At 36.8% G+C, this 20012-nt stretch overlaps 1 protein-coding gene across 1 annotated transcript; it reads right to left on the minus strand.

Annotated features, from left to right (window-relative positions):
• Nucleotides 1–6066: 6066 nt before the first annotated feature.
• Nucleotides 6067–19874, minus strand: LOC6039341 (putative elongator complex protein 1). The gene is made up of 4 exons (XM_038263008.1): nt 19389–19874; nt 16357–19326; nt 6273–6643; nt 6067–6203 (listed from the first exon to the last, which is right to left on the minus strand). The coding sequence occupies exons 1-4, from the start codon at nt 19778–19780 to the stop codon at nt 6139–6141; spliced, it is 3798 nt and encodes a 1265-aa protein (XP_038118936.1). The 5' UTR covers nt 19781–19874; the 3' UTR covers nt 6067–6138.
• Nucleotides 19875–20012: the final 138 nt, after the last annotated feature.

Consider the following 20012-nt stretch of genomic DNA (forward strand, 5'->3'; position numbering starts at 1 on the left):
AGTCGAAATTGACAAAAATATGGCGGCTGTAAGAAGGCTTTTTTTGGCGTGCTTATAAAAACGTGATAAACAATAGCAATTCATTATCAAAGTTTCAATTAGTGCTATAAATGAATGAATATTGAAACCTGCATAAGTAATTCACCCAAAAAATGATATAAGTTTGCTAAATACTGATTAAATCCAGTAAGTGGGCGAAAACTGGAGCAGGGCGAAAACTGGGTCCTCTACCCTATTATACGTAAAAACATGGTTTTACGTGTGATTCAACCGTTTACGTCGAATCTCAAGTTTACATCAACTGAGTTTACATGTGATTCATTTTTTCCGTGTCGAGTAAATTCACATCTTTTTTTCTGTGTATGTTTTTGTAATAATATCCGTGTATCTATTTTTTATGAATAGTTCTCATCAATACCTATGACCAAGGGATATCAGTTAAAAGATCTAAAATCACTCACTCATCGCCGAACGAATATTTGCCGATTGCAGCGCGCCACCATTCGCGAGTGATCACAACTCACTAGCAGCCGGTGCCTTGGGCAATCGCTTCACTTAGCGATACAAATACTTTGCGATTTTCTTTGCCCACTCCGTCTGTCGACCACGGACACTAACGAATGTGTTCAGAGAAGAGAGAATCCAAGACAATACCAGCGTTACGCTCTTTTGGCCTGCACTACCACAGTTTGCCGACAATTTGAATTTGACATTTTTGAAATAACTGTCAAATGTGTCTTTGGCGTTGACTTATCAATAAAATTGCAATATGAGCAACTCTCTACGAAATCGGCCGATTTCGACCATTTTTATTTTTTGTATTTTTTGATTTGACTCAAACTTTGTGGGGGCCTTCCCTATGACCAAATAAGCTATTTTGCGTCATTGGTTCACCCATACAATTCTCCATACAATTTTGACAGCTGTCCATACAAAAATGGTATGTAAATATTCAAACAGTTGTAACTTTTGAGTGAATTTTCTGATCAATTTGGTGTCTTCGGCAAAGTTGTAGGTACACCCAAAGGAAAAATATATCTCAAAATCTGCCACAGTGGATTTGCTGCAGAAAATGTCACATTTTATAACATTTTTTGCAGCAAGCCCGTAAATCATTTTTGCCCGCGTGTAAACATTTCAGCGATCTGCAGTTCTCACCAACACATATAATGCTGGCCCGTTCCCGAGCAACACTCCAAAGAGAAGAATATGTTGGTGCTCTTTCACTCACTTTTCATCAAGCGTCCATGGCGTGGTGGTAGCGTGTCGGATCAATAACCAAGAAGTTGGTGGTTCAATCCTCGTTCTGTAAAGGGTTTTTTTTTTGTGAAATACAACCAAAAAGCCGTCGGTAATGTCGATAATTGTTGGTAACGGGCAAAAATGTCATACCCCTATATCGCAAAAAATGCATGAGGACAGTTTTCATGCAGATTCTGATATACTTTCATGCCGCCATGCATCACAATCATGCGACCGCCGTTTGGGTGTATTGTTGAGGACTTTTGAGAAAAAAATAGGTACACGGAAAAAAAATTGCAGATTTTTTGTCAACTTTTTTTTCACCAAAACTCAATTTCCCAAAATACGTATTTTTTTATTTTCGAGATTTTTTGATATGTTTTAGGGGAAAAAAACCGCAACTTTTGAGCCGTAGAGAAACATTGTCAAAAAATCTGCCGCCAAGTTATGATTTTTTGAAAAAAATAGTAATTTTTGGAAAAAGTCGAAGTTTCGTGCAAAAACAAATATGACATCATTTTTTAATGCAAAATTGAATTTGCAATCGAAAAGTACTTTACAGATTTTTTGATAAAAAGCTCCGTTTTCAAGATATAGCCACCGAAAGTTTGATTTTAGCGAAATATTTGCAGTTTTTCGATTTTTAAAAATAGTGCAAATTTTTTTTCTCAAAAGTCCTCAACAATACCTACAACTTTGCCGAAGACACCAAATTGATCAGAAAATTCACTCAAAATTTACAGCTTTTTAATATTTACATACCATTTTTGTATGGACAGCTGCCAAAATTGTATGGAGACTTGTATGGGTGAACCAATGACGAAAAATAGCTTATTTGGTCATAGGGAAGGCCCCCACAAAGTTTGAGACAAATAAAAAAATATAAATAAAATCCATTTCCGGTTTTGGTAAAGAATTGCTCATATATTTCTGATAACATTGATTTTAAGCAGTTTCAAAAATGATCTAAACAAAGCCGATCGCCGACTATTCTGAGTCAGCTTTGAGCGATGGAGCGCAATCAACCTCTCTGGGCCACTCGCTGTACTAGCCGATTCGAGTGTGAGGGAGAGCAAAAGAGAGAGTATTCAGTAGCGGTTGGTGTGGAAGTGACAAACGGTAGGAATACATCAGAGCAGTTCCGCGTCGCGTTCGATTTCTGCTCGCGAGTGAATAAGTCTTTTTGGAGCAATCAGGACACTTGCCTACAACCTTGCCGAAGATACCAAATCGATCGAAGTTGTTTGGACTGCTGCCAAAATTGTTTGGAGACTTGTATGGGTGAACCAATAGGGGGATGGCGTCGCTATTTTTAGACCACGTTTTCCACTTTTTCGCATCGAAACCGACTACTTTATCGACTTCATTTTGCTGGGCGAGATAGGACGCCGTCTATTTTTAGACGATGACTCAGCACTTTTACACTCTTGCGCTTAAAAAAACCAGGTGGCAGCACGATGTAACGCCACGTCCCTATGACACAACATGGCTACAAAAAAATAAAAACTCACAAAATCGGTCGATTTTGGTAGAGCAATTGCTCAGAAGGATTTTAAAGTTGTGGAATCATATTTGCAATCTAAAAGTATACTTAACAACTTAAAGTTTTTGTCTTTAAAATCATTTTTTTACCTGTACAAGTCATGACCAAGCTTAACCATCTCTAAAAATGATTTTATTTAAACCTCTCCTTGTTATAATATAAGAATTAATATTATTTTGCTATGATAGCAAAGCGACAAATTGATTGAAGTTTTGAGCGTTTTTTTTTTTTTTTTTAAATAGAATCCTTTTTGCAACTCCATTACACAGAAAAAAATGATGGTAATATTTATCAGGAAATTGTGACAGATTTTGTGGCAAAAAACGATTAATTTTACCCCAGAAAATGACGAATTTTTATCAATTTTTGATGAATATTCATCAGGTTCACATTTTTATGTACACAGAAAAAAAAAAGGTTGAATTTTGGAATGTTGAAAATTTGGTTGGTTGAATATTACTCTTTTTTTGAGTGATATTAATCAAAAATTGTGTAAAAATGTAAACCTGATGAATATTCATCAGAAACTGATGAAAATTCACCAATTCCTGATGTAATATTACACATTTTTTTCGCCACAAAATCTGTCACCATTTCCTGATGAATATTACCATAATTTTTTTTCTGTGTAATATTACTCAAAAAAGAGGTAATATTCAACCTACCAAATTTTAAACATTCCAAAATTCAACTTTTTTTTCTGTGTACAGAGCAAAAAAAAAGTTGAATTTTGGAATGTTGAAAATTTAGTTGGTTGAATATTACTCATTTTTTGAGTAATGTTACTCAAAGATGTGTAAAAATGTGAAACTGATGAAAATTCACCAATTCCTGATGTAATATTACACAATTTTTTCGCCACAAAATCTGTCACCATTTCCTGATGAATATTACCATAATTTACTTTCCGGTCATTGTAGAATGTCGAAATCTGGAGCAACTTTTGAAAAGGGCACATAAGCATTTAGACAGCTGCAACCATTTTGCAATTTCCCTGGCAATATGCAACTATTTTACAAAACCCATTGTGTTAAATGGTAGCTGGGGAGAATTGCTATTCACAGAAAAAAAAGTTGAATTTTGAAATGTTGAAAATTTGGTAGGTTGAATACTGGTTGCTGAAAAGTGGTTCGCAAAACGGCCTCAATTTTGAGCTGTCAAAGTGGAACCAATTTACTGTTCGCTAGAAGTAGAGAGTATTGTTATCGATCATTTAAAAAAAAAAGTTTTCTGTTCAGAATGTTTTTTTTGGCTTTTGTGGACCTGACGATAATGTTAAGAAATCTTTACAAAGTTGAAGGCGAGATCGTAATTTTTTAAAATTATGAATTGAAATTGTTTATGGAGTCGATGCGGTTATATCCATCCAGAAGCTATCTTAATCTTGATTTGATTCACACACACACAATTATCCAGCAAAAAATATGAAAAACTAGCCAAAATGAAACACAAACAACTAAACATAAACAGCTCATTTATCAGTAAGGAAAAGTCATGCTTGTGCTTGAACAGCTTCCTAATTTGTAGATGTAAACAAAGTGGGATCATTCGGAAATCACGTTACGCATTCGCTCTATTCATCACCCAGGTTGAATATTATCTCTTTTTTGAGTAATATTACATAAAAAATGTGTAAAAATGTGAACCTGATGAATATTCATCAAAAACTGATAAAAATTCAGCATTTTCTGAGGTAAAACTAATCATTTTTTTTTTTGCCACAAAATCTGTCACCATTTCCTGATGAATTTTACCATCATTTTTTTTCTGTGTTGTTTCTCATTTAGAATTTGGAGAAAAAGTTACCTAAAACTTGAAAAATAGCTAAATAGTTCAAACTGTCAAAATGCTTATCCGCCCTTTTCTCGTGTTGATCCAGAAATGGCATACTTTTCTGCACCAAAAATAACAGAATCAAAAATTATATTTTTTTGCGATCCCGTCGTGAAACTACTTACTTTTCCTGTCATTCTTGAACGACGAAATAGCCTACTTTTCTGTACCAAAAATAACAGAATCGAATAGCAACACTTTTCAAAATAAATGCTGAAAAGTTCTACTTTTCAGCACTCAAATGGGTGCTGACAAGTTGAACTTTTCAGCACTTGTTTCGAAAAGTAACACTTTTCAACATTTTTTGATTTAAACGATTTATTGACAAAATACATGAAAATTTGACATAAAATTTCACTCAGTGTGTGTTTTTTGGAATTGCAAAAATTTTTGTAAAACTTGATTTTTTCAGCACTCTTCGTATTTATCCAACTCGGTGAACCTCGTTGGATAAATGTACGACTCGTACTGAAAAAATCCTCTTTTTGCAACTTGTTGCATAAACTACTATTTTTGCAATACCGCTGTGAAACAGTCAACTTTTCCTATCCTTCTAGAGAAACAAAACGGCCTACTTTTCCCTTATTTTTTTTTTTTTTTGTTTTGAACGATGAATTTACATTAAAGATTGATGTTATTTTGATTTGATCGAATAAATTAATCAAACAAATGTTAAAAATATGTGATTCATGTGATAATCATTTCCTTTATAATTTTATTTTTTTAATTCTATTTATATGCATTTCATAACATCCAACAGTTTGTAATTCGCGAGTGATTAAAAAAAAAACATACGCATCATGCATACTGTGTTCACAACATCAATGTGTAAGTTGCAAACATAACTTATAATTTATGACTTTATTCGACCATCCACCCGGTCGCCCCAAACAGGTGTTTTAATGTTTCGTCGAAAGAATGCAGCGCCACCGCGGGTGCGCCCATTTCGCCATCGCCTTCTCCGTCTATTCTACCTAATTTGCACTATTTTAAATTTGGCCAAGCTGGTAATGGGCAATCCATACCTCAGCCTAACCCACTCGAGTGTGGAAAATTATTAGCTTTATTGGTTCGGTGAGTTGTGTGGAGTAAAGATCTAATTTTGCAAGCAAGTTGGGCAACGGTCCGGCCGTCGTGTTGACTGTCTGTGGTGAGCTTCCTGACTAACTTTCGCTTGAACCAAGTAAACACAAGCCGTAATAGAGGCGAAGCTGACAAAACTCTCTGCAACGTTTTGTGTAACGCGTCGTGTGTGGCTTTTCGAGCGGGCGGGAAGATGATGCAAGTTATAATTATTTGGTTTGGTTGATTGGGGAAGGTTATTAGATGTTGTGTTGATTTTTAATTTAATTAAAGTCTTAATTATTGCACTTACCTTGATCCAAACCGAAGGACAATTCAATCAGTTAAGAAAGGGACGTTCTTTCAGGAATTTAAACTGCACGTTGTACACTTCACTTTAAACTTATTCGTAACTTTTGTAATTATTTCCAATAATCAACAGCTTCAAGGACTTTTTCTTACTTCAGCACTTCAAACTGCCACGATATGCTCTGAATATCTGGCTTGTACCGTTGATAAGGCTCTGTAACAAAAATAAAGAATACCAAATGAGTTCCCAAACTCCAACACCCGCTCAACTCGCATCTCTTACTTATCATCGCGTAGTGCTGCACGTTCTGCACCTGCGTCAAATCCCCCGTCAGCTGCGCCGTCGCTTCCACATCCTGACCACTGCCCGGAACGACCATCTCGGGGATCCAGATCGCGTCCAGCGAGTACCTCACCAGTCCAAACAGCGCCCCATAGTCCCGCTGAACCGCCTTTGCCTCCCCCAGTCGGTCCAGCTCGATGGCCACCTTGCACACGGACCGAATGTGGTGCTGCCGGTCGGGGCCGCAGATTCGAAGGACGAGCACGTGGAGCGCGTCCACCAGGGCAATGTCCTCGAACGGGTTGCCCTGCTTCAGACTGAGCAGCTTGCGCTCGTGCTTGCGGCGGTTCTTGCTCGAGCGGTGGGATTTGCTGGGGGAAAGAGGCGAGAAAGGGAGATTATAGATTTCAGTTTTCAGGGTGACCACTTAGATTTTTAACAAGATTTTAAACGGATTCTAACTAACTAAGAGTAAGTGATAAAACCTTCTTCGCTTCTGTCTCTTTTAAAAAATCATTAAAATAAAATTGAAAAAAAACATCCAATAGAAAAATTTCAACATTAAAAAAAAAACATAAAAAAAATAACAAAAAAAAAACAAAATGACTAAAATAATCAATATGAAAAAAAAATATCAACATTATCAAAATTATCAAAATTATCAAAATTATCAAAATTATCAAAATTATCAAAATTATCAAAATTATCAAAATTATCAAAATTATCAAAATTATCAAAATTATCAAAATTATCAAAATTATCAAAATTATCAAAATTATCAAAATTATCAAAATTATCAAAATTATCAAAATTATCAAAATTATCAAAATTATCAAAATTATCAAAATTATCAAAATTATCAAAATTATCAAAATTATCAAAATTCGCAATTTCGCAATTCGCAATTTTCAGTGTAAGAACGGGCCTTGACCGATCTTATGCACTAGGTTCCCGACGAACACGCACTGCCCTTACACCTACATCTCACCCTTGCTCTGAGTCAGTACGAGCAGCACGCTAGAACACGCTTTGAGTGTTCGTGCCAGGCATGCACACCTTCTTTTCCGGTTACGCATTTTAACTCGGCCGGGGGTGGTACATTAAGTAGGGTTTGATGTAAGTATAAGCGCCTAACCATTTATAGTGTGCCTATCAACTTTCATTAAAGCAAAAACTGTTTTATTTTTAGTTTGAATTCAAAAAACTTATTGTTATTTACGGTGTATTGTTTTCTCCTGAAATCTTCCCTATTGTTGAGTCTGTTTATCTGTTGCTATTTCTTTTGTCGCGGTGTTTTGTTACAATTGTTGGTCCTAAGCATGTTATAAAAGTTTACCAAAAATACAATAGTAATATTTGAGTTAATCCTTTAACCATTCCATGAATTGAGTAAGGGCTCAAACCTCACTTGTTTGAAAAAAAAGGTGAAGTTTGAAAATTAGACAATAGTTAATAAATAGAGATACAAAACAAGCTTAGATTATAGTAATGATAATTTATAGGACAGATAAAGAATTATTCAAATAAATAAATTCGCAATAAAATCAAAAAAGATTAGGCGAATGATAAATAGACTTGATATTACTAGTACATTAAGGAAAAGTTTATTTTAAGGAAAAAAACAAAACAAAGTTTGTTACAGCAATATCAATTGATAGAAAAGAGTAGAAAAGGTTTGAGAGATAAAAGAATCAAAAGTTAGTAAAATTAAAATCAAATGTTGGATATTAAATAGAAGAATCAGTGAAGAATTGGGAATCAGAAGAGCAAAATAAAAATAGGAGATAGGTGGTAGCTGAGAATGAAGAGAAGAGAAGCCCCGTTGTGCGATGTTTCAGGTACATCCACAGCAGTTGACTCAACATACTGCGAATCAAAACAATACCGTCTACAATCACAAATTACTTCCCTTTCCCACATTGTCGCGCCCCTTTCTTTTAGCCGTCTCGACTCTGACCCGCGGTGGTCAAAGGTTTACGATCCGTTTCCACAGGCCACCAGCTAGGTCATCATGAAAACCAAGCCAACGTGGAGGTAAGAAAATAGGACACTCGCAAGGAACCAGAGCTATACTGTTCTGATCAAGATAATTCGGATGATCTAACAGAACTACGGATGTAGTTAGTTGCGCTCCTTCCAGGATGTTCCTTACGTGGACGTCAACCGAAAAGCACGCAACAAGGTCAGTGCCATTGCATGCTCTTAGGTATCAATCCTTGGCCTGCAACTTTGCCGAAGACACCAAATCGATCAAAAAACTCCTTCAAAAGATACAGATTTTTGAATTTTCATACATCATTTTTGTATGGACAGCTGCCGAATTTGTATGGAAAATTATATGGACAAACTAATGATGCAAAATGGCTTCTTTGGGCATACCGAAGGCACCAAAAAAGTTTCAGTCGGATTAAAAAATACAAAAATTAAAATTGAAGAAAAAAGACCGATTTCGTAGAGAATTGCTCAATATGAAAAAAAAATTATAAAAATTATCAAAATTATCAAAATTTTCAAAATTATCAAAATTATCAAAATTATCAAAATTATCAAAATTATCAAAATTACGAAATGACAATTAGATTAAAACGATCAAAATGTTCAAAATTATCAAAAATGACCAAAATTACGAAATTATCAAATTGAACAAAATGATCAAAATGACAAAGATGACAAATCACCAAAATGACCAAAATTGCAAATTGATCAAAATGACAAGATTGACCAGAATGGCCAAAATGATCAAAATTATCAAAATAACAAAACTGACCAAAATGTCAAAAGGCCAAAATGATCAAAACTATCAAAATGATCAAAATGATCAAAATGAACAATATGACCAAAATGATCAAAATGACCAAACCGAACGAAATGACCCAGATGACCAAAATGACCAAAATGACTAAAATGATCAAAATGACCAAAATGAACAACATGATCAAAATGACCAAAATGACAAAAATGAACAAAATGACCAAAATGAACAACATGATCAAAATGACAAAAATGACCAAAATGAACAACAAAATGAACAAAATGACCAAAATGACCAAAGTGACCAAAATGACTAAAATGATCAAAATGACTAAAATGATCAAAATGACCAAAATGAACAAAATGACCAAAATGATCAAAATAATCAAAATGACCAAAATGACCAAAATGACCAAAATGACCAAAATGACCAAATGACCAAAATAACCAAAATGACTAAAATGACCAAAATGAACAAAATGACCAAACCGAACGAAATTATCAAAATGACCAAAATGACCCAAATGACCAAAATGACCAAAATGACCAAAATGACTAAAATGATCAAAATGACCAAAATGAACAAAATGATCAAAATGACCAAAATGAACAAAATGGTCAAAATGACCAAAATGATCAAAATTTTCAAAATGACCAAAATGACTAAAATGATCAAAATGACCTAATGACCAAAATGACCAAAATGACTAAAATGAACAAAATGATCAAAATGATCAAAATGACCAAAACGAACAAAATGGTCAAAATGGTCAAAATGAACAAAATTTTCAAAATGACCAAAATGACTAAAATGATCAAAATGACCAAAATGAACAACATGATCAAAATGACCAAAATGACCAAAATGAACAAAATGACCAAAATAATCAAAATGACCAAAATGACCAAAATGACCAAATGACCAAAATAACCAAAATGACTAAAATGACTAAAATGATCAAAATGACCAAAATGAACAAAATGGTCAAAATGACCAAATGACCAAAATAACCAAAATGACTAAAATGACCAAAATGAACAAAATGACCAAAATAACCAAAATGACTAAAATGAACAAAATGATCAAAATGATCAAAATGACCCAAACGAACAAAATGGTCAAAATGGTCAAAATGACCAAAATGAACAAAATTTTCAAAATGACCAAAATGACTAAAATGATCAAAATGACCTAATGACCAAAATGACCAAAATGACCAAAATGAACAAAATGATCAAAATGACCAAAACGAACAAAATGGTCAAAATGGTCAAAATGACCAAAATGAACAACATGATCAAAATGACCAAAATGACCAAAATGAACAAAATGATCAAAATAATCAAAATGACCAAAATGACCAAAATGACCAAAATGACCAAATGACCAAAATAACCAAAATGACCAAAATGAACAAAATGACCAAAATGACCAAAATGACTAAAATGATCAAAATGACCAAAATAAACAAAATGATCAAAATGACCAAAATGAACAAAATTTTCAAAATGACCAAAATGACTAAAATGATCAAAATGACCTAATGACAAAAATGACCAAAATGACTAAAATGAACAAAATGATCAAAATGATCAAAATGACCAAAACGAACAAAATGGTCAAAATGGTCAAAATGACCAAAATGAACAAAATTTTCAAAATGACCAAAATGACTAAAATGATCAAAATGACCAAAATGAACAACATGATCAAAATGACCAAAATGACCAAAATGAACAACAAAATTAACAAAATGACCTTATGACCAAACTGACCAAAATGACTAAAATGAACAAAATGACCAAAATGACCAAAATGATCAAAATGACCAAAATGACCAAAATGACCAAAATAACCAAAATGACCAAAATGACCAAAATGATCAAAATGACTAAAATGATCGAAATGACCAAAATGAACAACATGATCAAAATGAACAACATGACCAAAATGACCAAAATGACCAAAATAACCAAAATGACCAAAATGACCAAAATGACTAAAATGATCGAAATGACCAAAATGAACAAAATGACCAAAATGATCAAAATGACCAAACCGAACGAAATTATCAAAATGACCAAAATGACCAAAATAATCAAAACGACTAAAATGATCAAAATGACCATAATGAACAACATGATCAAAATGATCAAAATGACCAAAATGACCAAAATGACCATAATGACCGAAATGACCAAAATGACTAAAATGATTAAAATGACCGAAATGACCAAAATGACTAAAATGATTAAAATGACCAAATGAACAAAATGACCAAAATGACCGAAATGACCAAAATGACCGAAATGACCAAAATGACCGAAATGACCAAAATGACTAAAATGATTAAAATGACCAAAATGATCAAAATGACCAAACCGAACGAAATTATCAAAATGACCAAAATGACCCAAATGAGCAAAATGACCAAAATTACCAAAATGACCAAAATGACTAAAATGATCAAAATGACCAAAATGAAAAAAATGACCAAAATGACCAAAATGACCCAAATGACCAAAATGACCAAAATGATCAAAATGACTAAAATGATCAAAATGACCATAATGAACAACATGATCAAAATGATCAAAATGACCAAAATGACCAAAATGATCAAATGACCAAAATGACTAAAATGATCAAAATGACCAAATGAACAAAATGACCAAAATGACCAAAATGACCGTAATGACCAAAATGACTAAAATGATTAAAATGACCAAAATGATCAAAATGACCAAACCGAACGAAATTATCAAAATGACCAAAATGACCCAAATGAGCAAAATGACCAAAATTACCAAAATGACCAAAATGACTAAAATGATCAAAATGACCAAAATGAAAAAAATGACCAAAATGACCAAATGACCAAAATGACCAAAATGACCAAAATGACCAAAATGAACAACATGATCAAAATGATCAAAATGACCAAACCGAACGAAATTATCAAAATGACCAAAATGACCCAAATGAGCAAAATGACCAAAATGACCAAAATGACTAAAATGATCAAAATGACCAAAATGAAAAAAATGACCAAAATGACCAAAATGACCCAAATGACCAAAATGACCAAAATGACTAAAATGATCAAAATGACCAAATGAACAAAATGACCAAAATGACCAAAATGACCGAAATGACCAAAATGACTAAAATGATTAAAATGACCAAAATGATCAAAATGACCAAACCGAACGAAATTATCAAAATGACCAAAATGACCCAAATGAGCAAAATGACCAAAATTACCAAAATGACCAAAATGACTAAAATGATCAAAATGACCAAAATGAAAAAAATGACCAAAATGACCAAATGACCAAAATGACCAAAATGACCAAAATGAACAACATGATCAAAATGATCAAAATTATCAAAATGAACAAAATGGTCAAAATGATCAAAATGACTAAAATGATCAAAATGACCAAAATGAACAAAATGACCAAAATGATCAAAATAATCAAAATGACCAAAATGACCAAAATGACCAAAATGACCAAAATGACCAAATGACCAAAATAACCAAAATGACTAAAATGACCAAAATGAACAAAATGACCAAACCGAACGAAATTATCAAAATGACCAAAATGACCCAAATGACCAAAATGACCAAAATGACTAAAATGATCAAAATGACCAAAATGAACAAAATGATCAAAATGACCAAAATGAACAAAATGGTCAAAATGACCAAAATGATCAAAATTTTCAAAATGACCAAAATGACTAAAATGATCAAAATGACCTAATGACCAAAATGACCAAAATGACTAAAATGAACAAAATGATCAAAATGATCAAAATGACCAAAACGAACAAAATGGTCAAAATGGTCAAAATGACCAAAATGAACAAAATTTTCAAAATGACCAAAATGACTAAAATGATCAAAATGACCAAAATGAACAACATGATCAAAATGACCAAAATGACCAAAATGAACAAAATGACCAAAATAATCAAAATGACCAAAATGACCAAAATGACCAAATGACCAAAATAACCAAAATGACTAAAATGACTAAAATGATCAAAATGACCAAAATGAACAAAATGGTCAAAATGACCAAATGACCAAAATAACCAAAATGACTAAAATGACCAAAATGAACAAAATGACCAAAATAACCAAAATGACTAAAATGAACAAAATGACCCAAACGAACAAAATGGTCAAAATGGTCAAAATGACCAAAATGAACAAAATGTTCAAAATGACCAAAATGACTAAAATGATCAAAATGACCTAATGACCAAAATGACCAAAATGACCAAAATGAACAAAATGATCAAAATGACCAAAACGAACAAAATGGTCAAAATGGTCAAAATGACCAAAATGAACAACATGATCAAAATGACCAAAATGACCAAAATGAACAAAATGACCAAAATAATCAAAATGACCAAAATGACCAAAATGACCAAAATGACCAAATGACCAAAATAACCAAAATGACCAAAATGAACAAAATGACCAAAATGACCAAAATGACTAAAATGATCAAAATGACCAAAATAAACAAAATGATCAAAATGACCAAAATGAACAAAATTTTCAAAATGACCAAAATGACTAAAATGATCAAAATGACCTAATGACCAAAATGACCAAAATGACTAAAATGAACAAAATGATCAAAATGATCAAAATGACCAAAACGAACAAAATGGTCAAAATGGTCAAAATGACCAAAATGAACAAAATTTTCAAAATGACCAAAATGACTAAAATGATCAAAATGACCCAAACGAACAAAATGGTCAAAATGGTCAAAATGACCAAAATGAACAAAATTTTCAAAATGACCAAAATGACTAAAATGATCAAAATGACCTAATGACCAAAATGACCAAAATGACCAAAATGAACAAAATGATCAAAATGACCAAAACGAACAAAATGGTCAAAATGGTCAAAATGACCAAAATGAACAACATGATCAAAATGACCAAAATGACCAAAATGAACAAAATGACCAAAATAATCAAAATGACCAAAATGACCAAAATGACCAAAATGACCAAATGACCAAAATAACCAAAATGACCAAAATGAACAAAATGACCAAAATGACCAAAATGACTAAAATGATCAAAATGACCAAAATAAACAAAATGATCAAAATGACCAAAATGAACAAAATTTTCAAAATGACCAAAATGACTAAAATGATCAAAATGACCTAATGACCAAAATGACCAAAATGACTAAAATGAACAAAATGATCAAAATGATCAAAATGACCAAAACGAACAAAATGGTCAAAATGGTCAAAATGACCAAAATGAACAAAATTTTCAAAATGACCAAAATGACTAAAATGATCAAAATGACCAAAATGAACAACATGATCAAAATGACCAAAATGACCAAAATGAACAACAAAATTAACAAAATGACCTTATGACCAAAATGACCAAAATGACTAAAATGAACAAAATGACCAAAATGACCAAAATGATCAAAATGACCAAAATGACCAAAATGACCAAAATAACCAAAATGACCAAAATGATCAAAATGACTAAAATGATCGAAATGACCAAAATGAACAACATGATCAAAATGAACAACATGACCAAAATGACCAAAATGACCAAAATAACCAAAATGACCAAAATGACCAAAATGACTAAAATGATCGAAATGACCAAAATGACTAAAATGATTAAAATGACCAAATGAACAAAATGACCAAAATGACCAAAATGACCGAAATGACCAAAATGACCGAAATGACCAAAATGACCGAAATGACCAAAATGACTAAAATGATTAAAATGACCAAAATGATCAAAATGACCAAACCGAACGAAATTATCAAAATGACCAAAATGACCCAAATGAGCAAAATGACCAAAATTACCAAAATGACCAAAATGACTAAAATGATCAAAATGACCAAAATGAAAAAAATGACCAAAATGACCAAAATGACCCAAATGACCAAAATGACCAAAATGATCAAAATGACTAAAATGATCAAAATGACCAAAATGAAAAAAATGACCAAAATGACCAAATGACCAAAATGACCAAAATGACCAAAATGACTAAAATGATCAAAATGACCAAATGAACAAAATGACCAAAATGACCAAAATGACCGAAATGACCAAAATGACTAAAATGATTAAAATGACCAAAATGATCAAAATGACCAAACCGAACGAAATTATCAAAATGACCAAAATGACCCAAATGAGCAAAATGACCAAAATTACCAAAATGACCAAAATGACTAAAATGATCAAAATGACCAAAATGAAAAAAATGACCAAAATGACCAAATGACCAAAATGACCAAAATGACCAAAATGAACAACATGATCAAAATGATCAAAATTATCAAAATGAACAAAATGGTCAAAATGATCAAAATGACTAAAATGATCAAAATGACCAAAATGACAAAACTGACCAAAATTACAAAATTGATAAAAATTGCAGAAATGACCAAGATTACCAAAAAAGCCAAAATTTTTAATTATTTTGTTTTTCATTTATTGGATTTTTTTAATTGTTTGATGTTTTTGATTTTTTTTTTTCGTTGTCTTATTTTCGAATGTCGAGCTTGTATGACCCCTTTACTGCCGTTCTACGCATAATTGTCCCATGTCAGTTTTTGACGATTTTGACTTTATGCCATTTTTAAGTTTAGTATGATGTGTACTTTAAGAAAAACACATAAAATCTGGTACTTTGTTCGGAAACTCATCAAAAACAACACCAAGTCTGTTTGTCCCATCGTTGAACTTCTACGCATAATTGTCCCACCATGTATTTTCTTACACGGAATCATTAGTTTTACTAAGCATAATGCCTTATTCACCTGTTGTATAGCAAGAGGATCACAAAAAAGGGTGATAAACTGCTAACTGGGGCGATAAGGGACACATAGGGCGAATAGGAACCCATGGGACAATTATGCGTAGAAACACAGAAATCGGTCGAAAAATTTCAATCGCGTTTTTCTCAGTTGCACTTTTTTGAACATGGGACAATTATGCGTAGAACGGCAGTTTACTACTGTAAAGTGATTTATAACGTTTGAATCAAAGATGGTGGCCAAAATGGTAGTGATGAAATAATGGGATTGCCTCAAAAGGCCGAAACTCAAAAGGCAGAATCTCGGAAGGCCGAATTTTGTCTTTTGCTCAGAAGGCAAAACGCCTCGACAGGCCGAATATCTCGAAAGGGAGAATGATTATGGAATTCCGAATTCTGTTCATATTTTCACGATTTTCATTGATTATGATGTTTAAAGATACAGTTAACTAACAAACTAGAAACCAAAAATCACTTACCCCGACCGTCCCGAGCTGCTCGTATGCCTCGACGAGGCCACCGTCGACACGTCCGAGTACAGATCACAGTCCTCCACGTCCCGACCGTCCTCCTCGTCGTGGTGCGGTTCCGCCTTCCTCCTTTCCTTTTCCACCCTCACCGCAAGCAGGCGATCCTTGTGCTTCAAGAACTCTTCCTTTTCCGATTGAAGCTTCTGGATGAGCGTTTGCAGATATTCGTCAAGATTTGAAAGAATAACTTTGTCAACGAGGTCTCGGTCGGCTTCGAGAAGCGCCTCCTCGAAGAGGTGATCCTTCAGCAAGATTTCTACCGCTTGCCGATCATTCTTCAAGTACTCTTTAGCTAATCGCGCAGCCGCGCGATACTCGCCCGCTTCCTGCACGGCCGGAAGCAACGCTTGCACAAGTCGTCGCAGCTCGTCCTCGGCGTAGCCGGCTAGCCGGGCCAGTCGCAGGCAGCGGCCCCAATCGACGGCGTTCCGGGCGGATGCGATCGCTTGCGCGTAATCTCCGGCCTTTTCGTACATCAAGCTGGCGTCCGTCTGCTTGGCGTTCTGTCGGAGGTGGTCACCGTAGCTGGCGCAGATTCGCCGGTAGTAGGCTGCGTTGCTGCGGTAGGCGACGATCGCTTTCGGGTAGAGTCCGTGTTTGATGGTAAGTTGGAGCGCTTCCTGGAACTTGGGCTCGTCGTCCGCGTAGCGGGAGATGTTTTCGATGGCCTTCTCGAACCGTTTCAGGTGGCAATCGATGCGGAACTTGCGGTAGTCTTCGTCGAAGCGTTTGAGCTCGTTCAGGAAGGGGAGATATTCTTTGGGGTCTTTTTGGGACTTGGTTGCGACGAAGAGGACGAGTCCAAAGTCGTACATTCCGAGGGCTACGTTGTACAGGTCGTTGACTTCCACGAGGTAGAGCAGATATTTGAGGGCTTCTTCGGCGGCTCCTTCTTGGTGTTGGGATTTTTTGAGGTCCCAGATGACCTGCAGGGCTTGCTCGAGCAGTCCCTTCTTGACGTAGCAGGTGATCTTGGGCAGGATGTAAGCTTCGTTGGACTCTGCTTTGTTCATTGCTACTAGGAAGCGATCGCAGAGCTGCTCGATCTTGGTCTCAACCGAGTACCCATCGATCGCGGGAACCTCCCGGCCTGCGTAGTTACTGCCGTACATCTCCCGACACACGTCCTGGTTCTGAAGATCGCTTATGAACAGATTCAACCAGTTGACGTTGGTGATCTCCTTCAGGAAGCGATCGAGATTCTCCAAGAACAACCCCGGGTTGTGATCAACCATCAAGTTCAAGTTGATCCGCTCCTTCCTCAGGATATCAAACGCCTTGTGGTACTCCAACCCGTCCAGATGTTCCGCCACCAGGCACAGTGTCAACACCCGTGGCGTGATCGCCTCCAAGTTCCCCCGCGGAAGCTGAAACACGGTGCGGGCCGCCTTCGGCACGACCACCACCAGCTTGGAGCCGCGCTCGACGCGACGATCACCGACGATCGCGTCACCGTTCGCCACGTCCACAAACTTTAACTCGGCGATCGTGGTAAACAGCATGTAGCGTTCCGTCAGGAAGATCGAGGTTACGTCCGATGCGATCTTCACGCCGTTGGCGTACAGATTTTGACGATTTCGTAGCGAGTAGATCTTTCCGGAGGGATGAACTCGCAGCTGCTCGCAGAACTCGGGCAGTTTGGTGGACTCCTCGAGTCCGATGCCGCGTTCCAGGGTAAGCTTGAACGTCTGACCGGTCAGGAGTTCGATTAGTGCGGCGTTGCCGCTGACCGACTCGATGCAGCCGATACGATCGCCTGGCGATCCGATCTCCAGCGAGAGTTGCAGCTCGAGCTTGGTTTCGACGATCTTGAAAATCTTGACAAAGTTGGAGCCATCGGCGACGATCAACAGATCGTTTTGGAGCCACAACCAGTGCGAGAAGGTTCCGGGACCGAGTTCGAGGTCTTTTGGAAGAGTTTTTACACCAGCAAGTCGACGAACAGTCCCTTCAGTGAACTCCGGTTGGTAGAAGGTGATCTTGTTGGTAGAATCAACCACGAAAAAGCAATTGGAATCCCAGGGGCCTTCTGGATTTCGCAGAAATCCAACACCGTTGATTTGGCGATCGCTTTTCAGCGTAAAACCGCACATTGGCGGAGGGACAACGACCCCTCGGAAGTTGGTCAGCAAGACCTGCGATCCATCGATCACGGCGACCAGCGATTCGTCACTTCTCCCTTGACCTGTGGAGTGATCGACGGCAAAGTCCCAACGGGAAACCTCGTACTGGCCGTTCTCCAGCAGGACGTGCAGCGTCCGACCTTCCGAGTACTTTGCATCCCACTGAACTCCGAGGATGCGCTTGTCAAACTCCAGGTACTGCTTCACGTACCAGTGATAGTTGCCGATCGTGTAAAAATACAGGCAACTTTTGACCGAAGAAGTCTTGAAGGTACGAACGATCAGCACTTCCGAGTCGTTGCTCCAGTGAAGACCTTCAACAGCTTCTTCAGCGCGATTGAACGGCAACTCAATCTCCCGATGCTTCAACCCATTCTTCTCGAACAGCGCCACCACGTACTTGTCCTTCAAGACCTGCGGAGTCGCGATCCACAGCCCGGAAGGTCTCCACCCTAGCGCAACCTCCAATCCGCAGCACTTCTCCGAGGTAAACTGCAGCGCGCCCTCCTTGCTAAACACCTTGAACGCCCTCCCATACGGACCCAAAAACCCGACCACAAACAACTCTCCGTCCTCGCGCCAGCCGATCTTCACTCGACGATCAAGCGATCCCAAATCCACCTCCACCGGTTCATCCTTCTTCGTACGCGCTCCCTTCCCCTCCGACCCGTGAAACTGGGTCTCCTTCTTGCCCCAACCCACGCTCATAAACTCCCGATCCCCGAAAGTGTCCTCCTGCAGCGATACCTCGTTGATCGGATCGTACGCGCTGTTCATCGTGACCACGTTCAAAGTGCTGAAAAATGGAAGATCTTCAATTATTCCTACGAAATCCTCAACAACCACCAAAACTCTCACCAATCCACAAACACCACCACCTCCTGCTCCGGGCTCCACCCCATGGCCTCCAACCCCCCACCGCAAAAGGTGACCTCTTCCGGTTCCCTCCCCCCGTCCTCCCCCGCCAACTTCACCACCATAACTTCCCCGGCCGCCGTCGCCAAGCACAGCTCATCGCTCAGCGCCAAATGTTCCAGACCCACAATCTCCCCGGGAACCGACACCAACCGAGCCGCTACCGTCGAACCGGACCGATCAACCCGGAACACACCGTAATCCGACGAATCCGCGGATGCCACGTACAGAACGGCACTGTTGTTGGAATCGACCACGAAAAGCGAGGACGCGGTCAGCGGAAGGTCCGACCCGAGGGGGACACTCTGGGTGGCGAGCCGGTACAGATTCTTCATCGTGCCGACCGGGGATTGCACTCGCGGTTTTTTTGAGGAACGGAAATTTGCGAAACGAACCGCGAACGAGCGCACGTTGTTTTGGTTTTTGTTGTGAAATGAGAAACGTCAAAAGCGGTGTGAGAGTGTGTTGGTGCAGAACTGCCGTTTTACGGCGATATGATGTATACGCCATTTTGGACATTTTCAATTTTATTGTACAGTCTGATAAAGAATCTTAAAAGCTACCTCC

Source organism: Culex quinquefasciatus, chromosome 3 (genome assembly GCF_015732765.1).
Source record: "Culex quinquefasciatus strain JHB chromosome 3, VPISU_Cqui_1.0_pri_paternal, whole genome shotgun sequence".
Taxonomy (NCBI): Eukaryota; Metazoa; Arthropoda; class Insecta; order Diptera; family Culicidae; genus Culex; species Culex quinquefasciatus.

Coding starts and splice junctions, on each gene's coding strand:
- LOC6039341 (XM_038263008.1), bottom strand. CDS start 19,780: ATGAAGAATCTGTACCGGCTCGCCACCCAGAGTGTCCCCCTCGGGTCG. Junction 19,327..19,388: donor GTGGTGGTGTTTGTGGATTG/GTGAGAGTTTTG, acceptor TCCATTTTTCAG/CACTTTGAACGTGGTCACGA. Junction 6,644..16,356: donor AGCAGCTCGGGACGGTCGGG/GTAAGTGATTTT, acceptor TCTTTCCCCCAG/CAAATCCCACCGCTCGAGCA.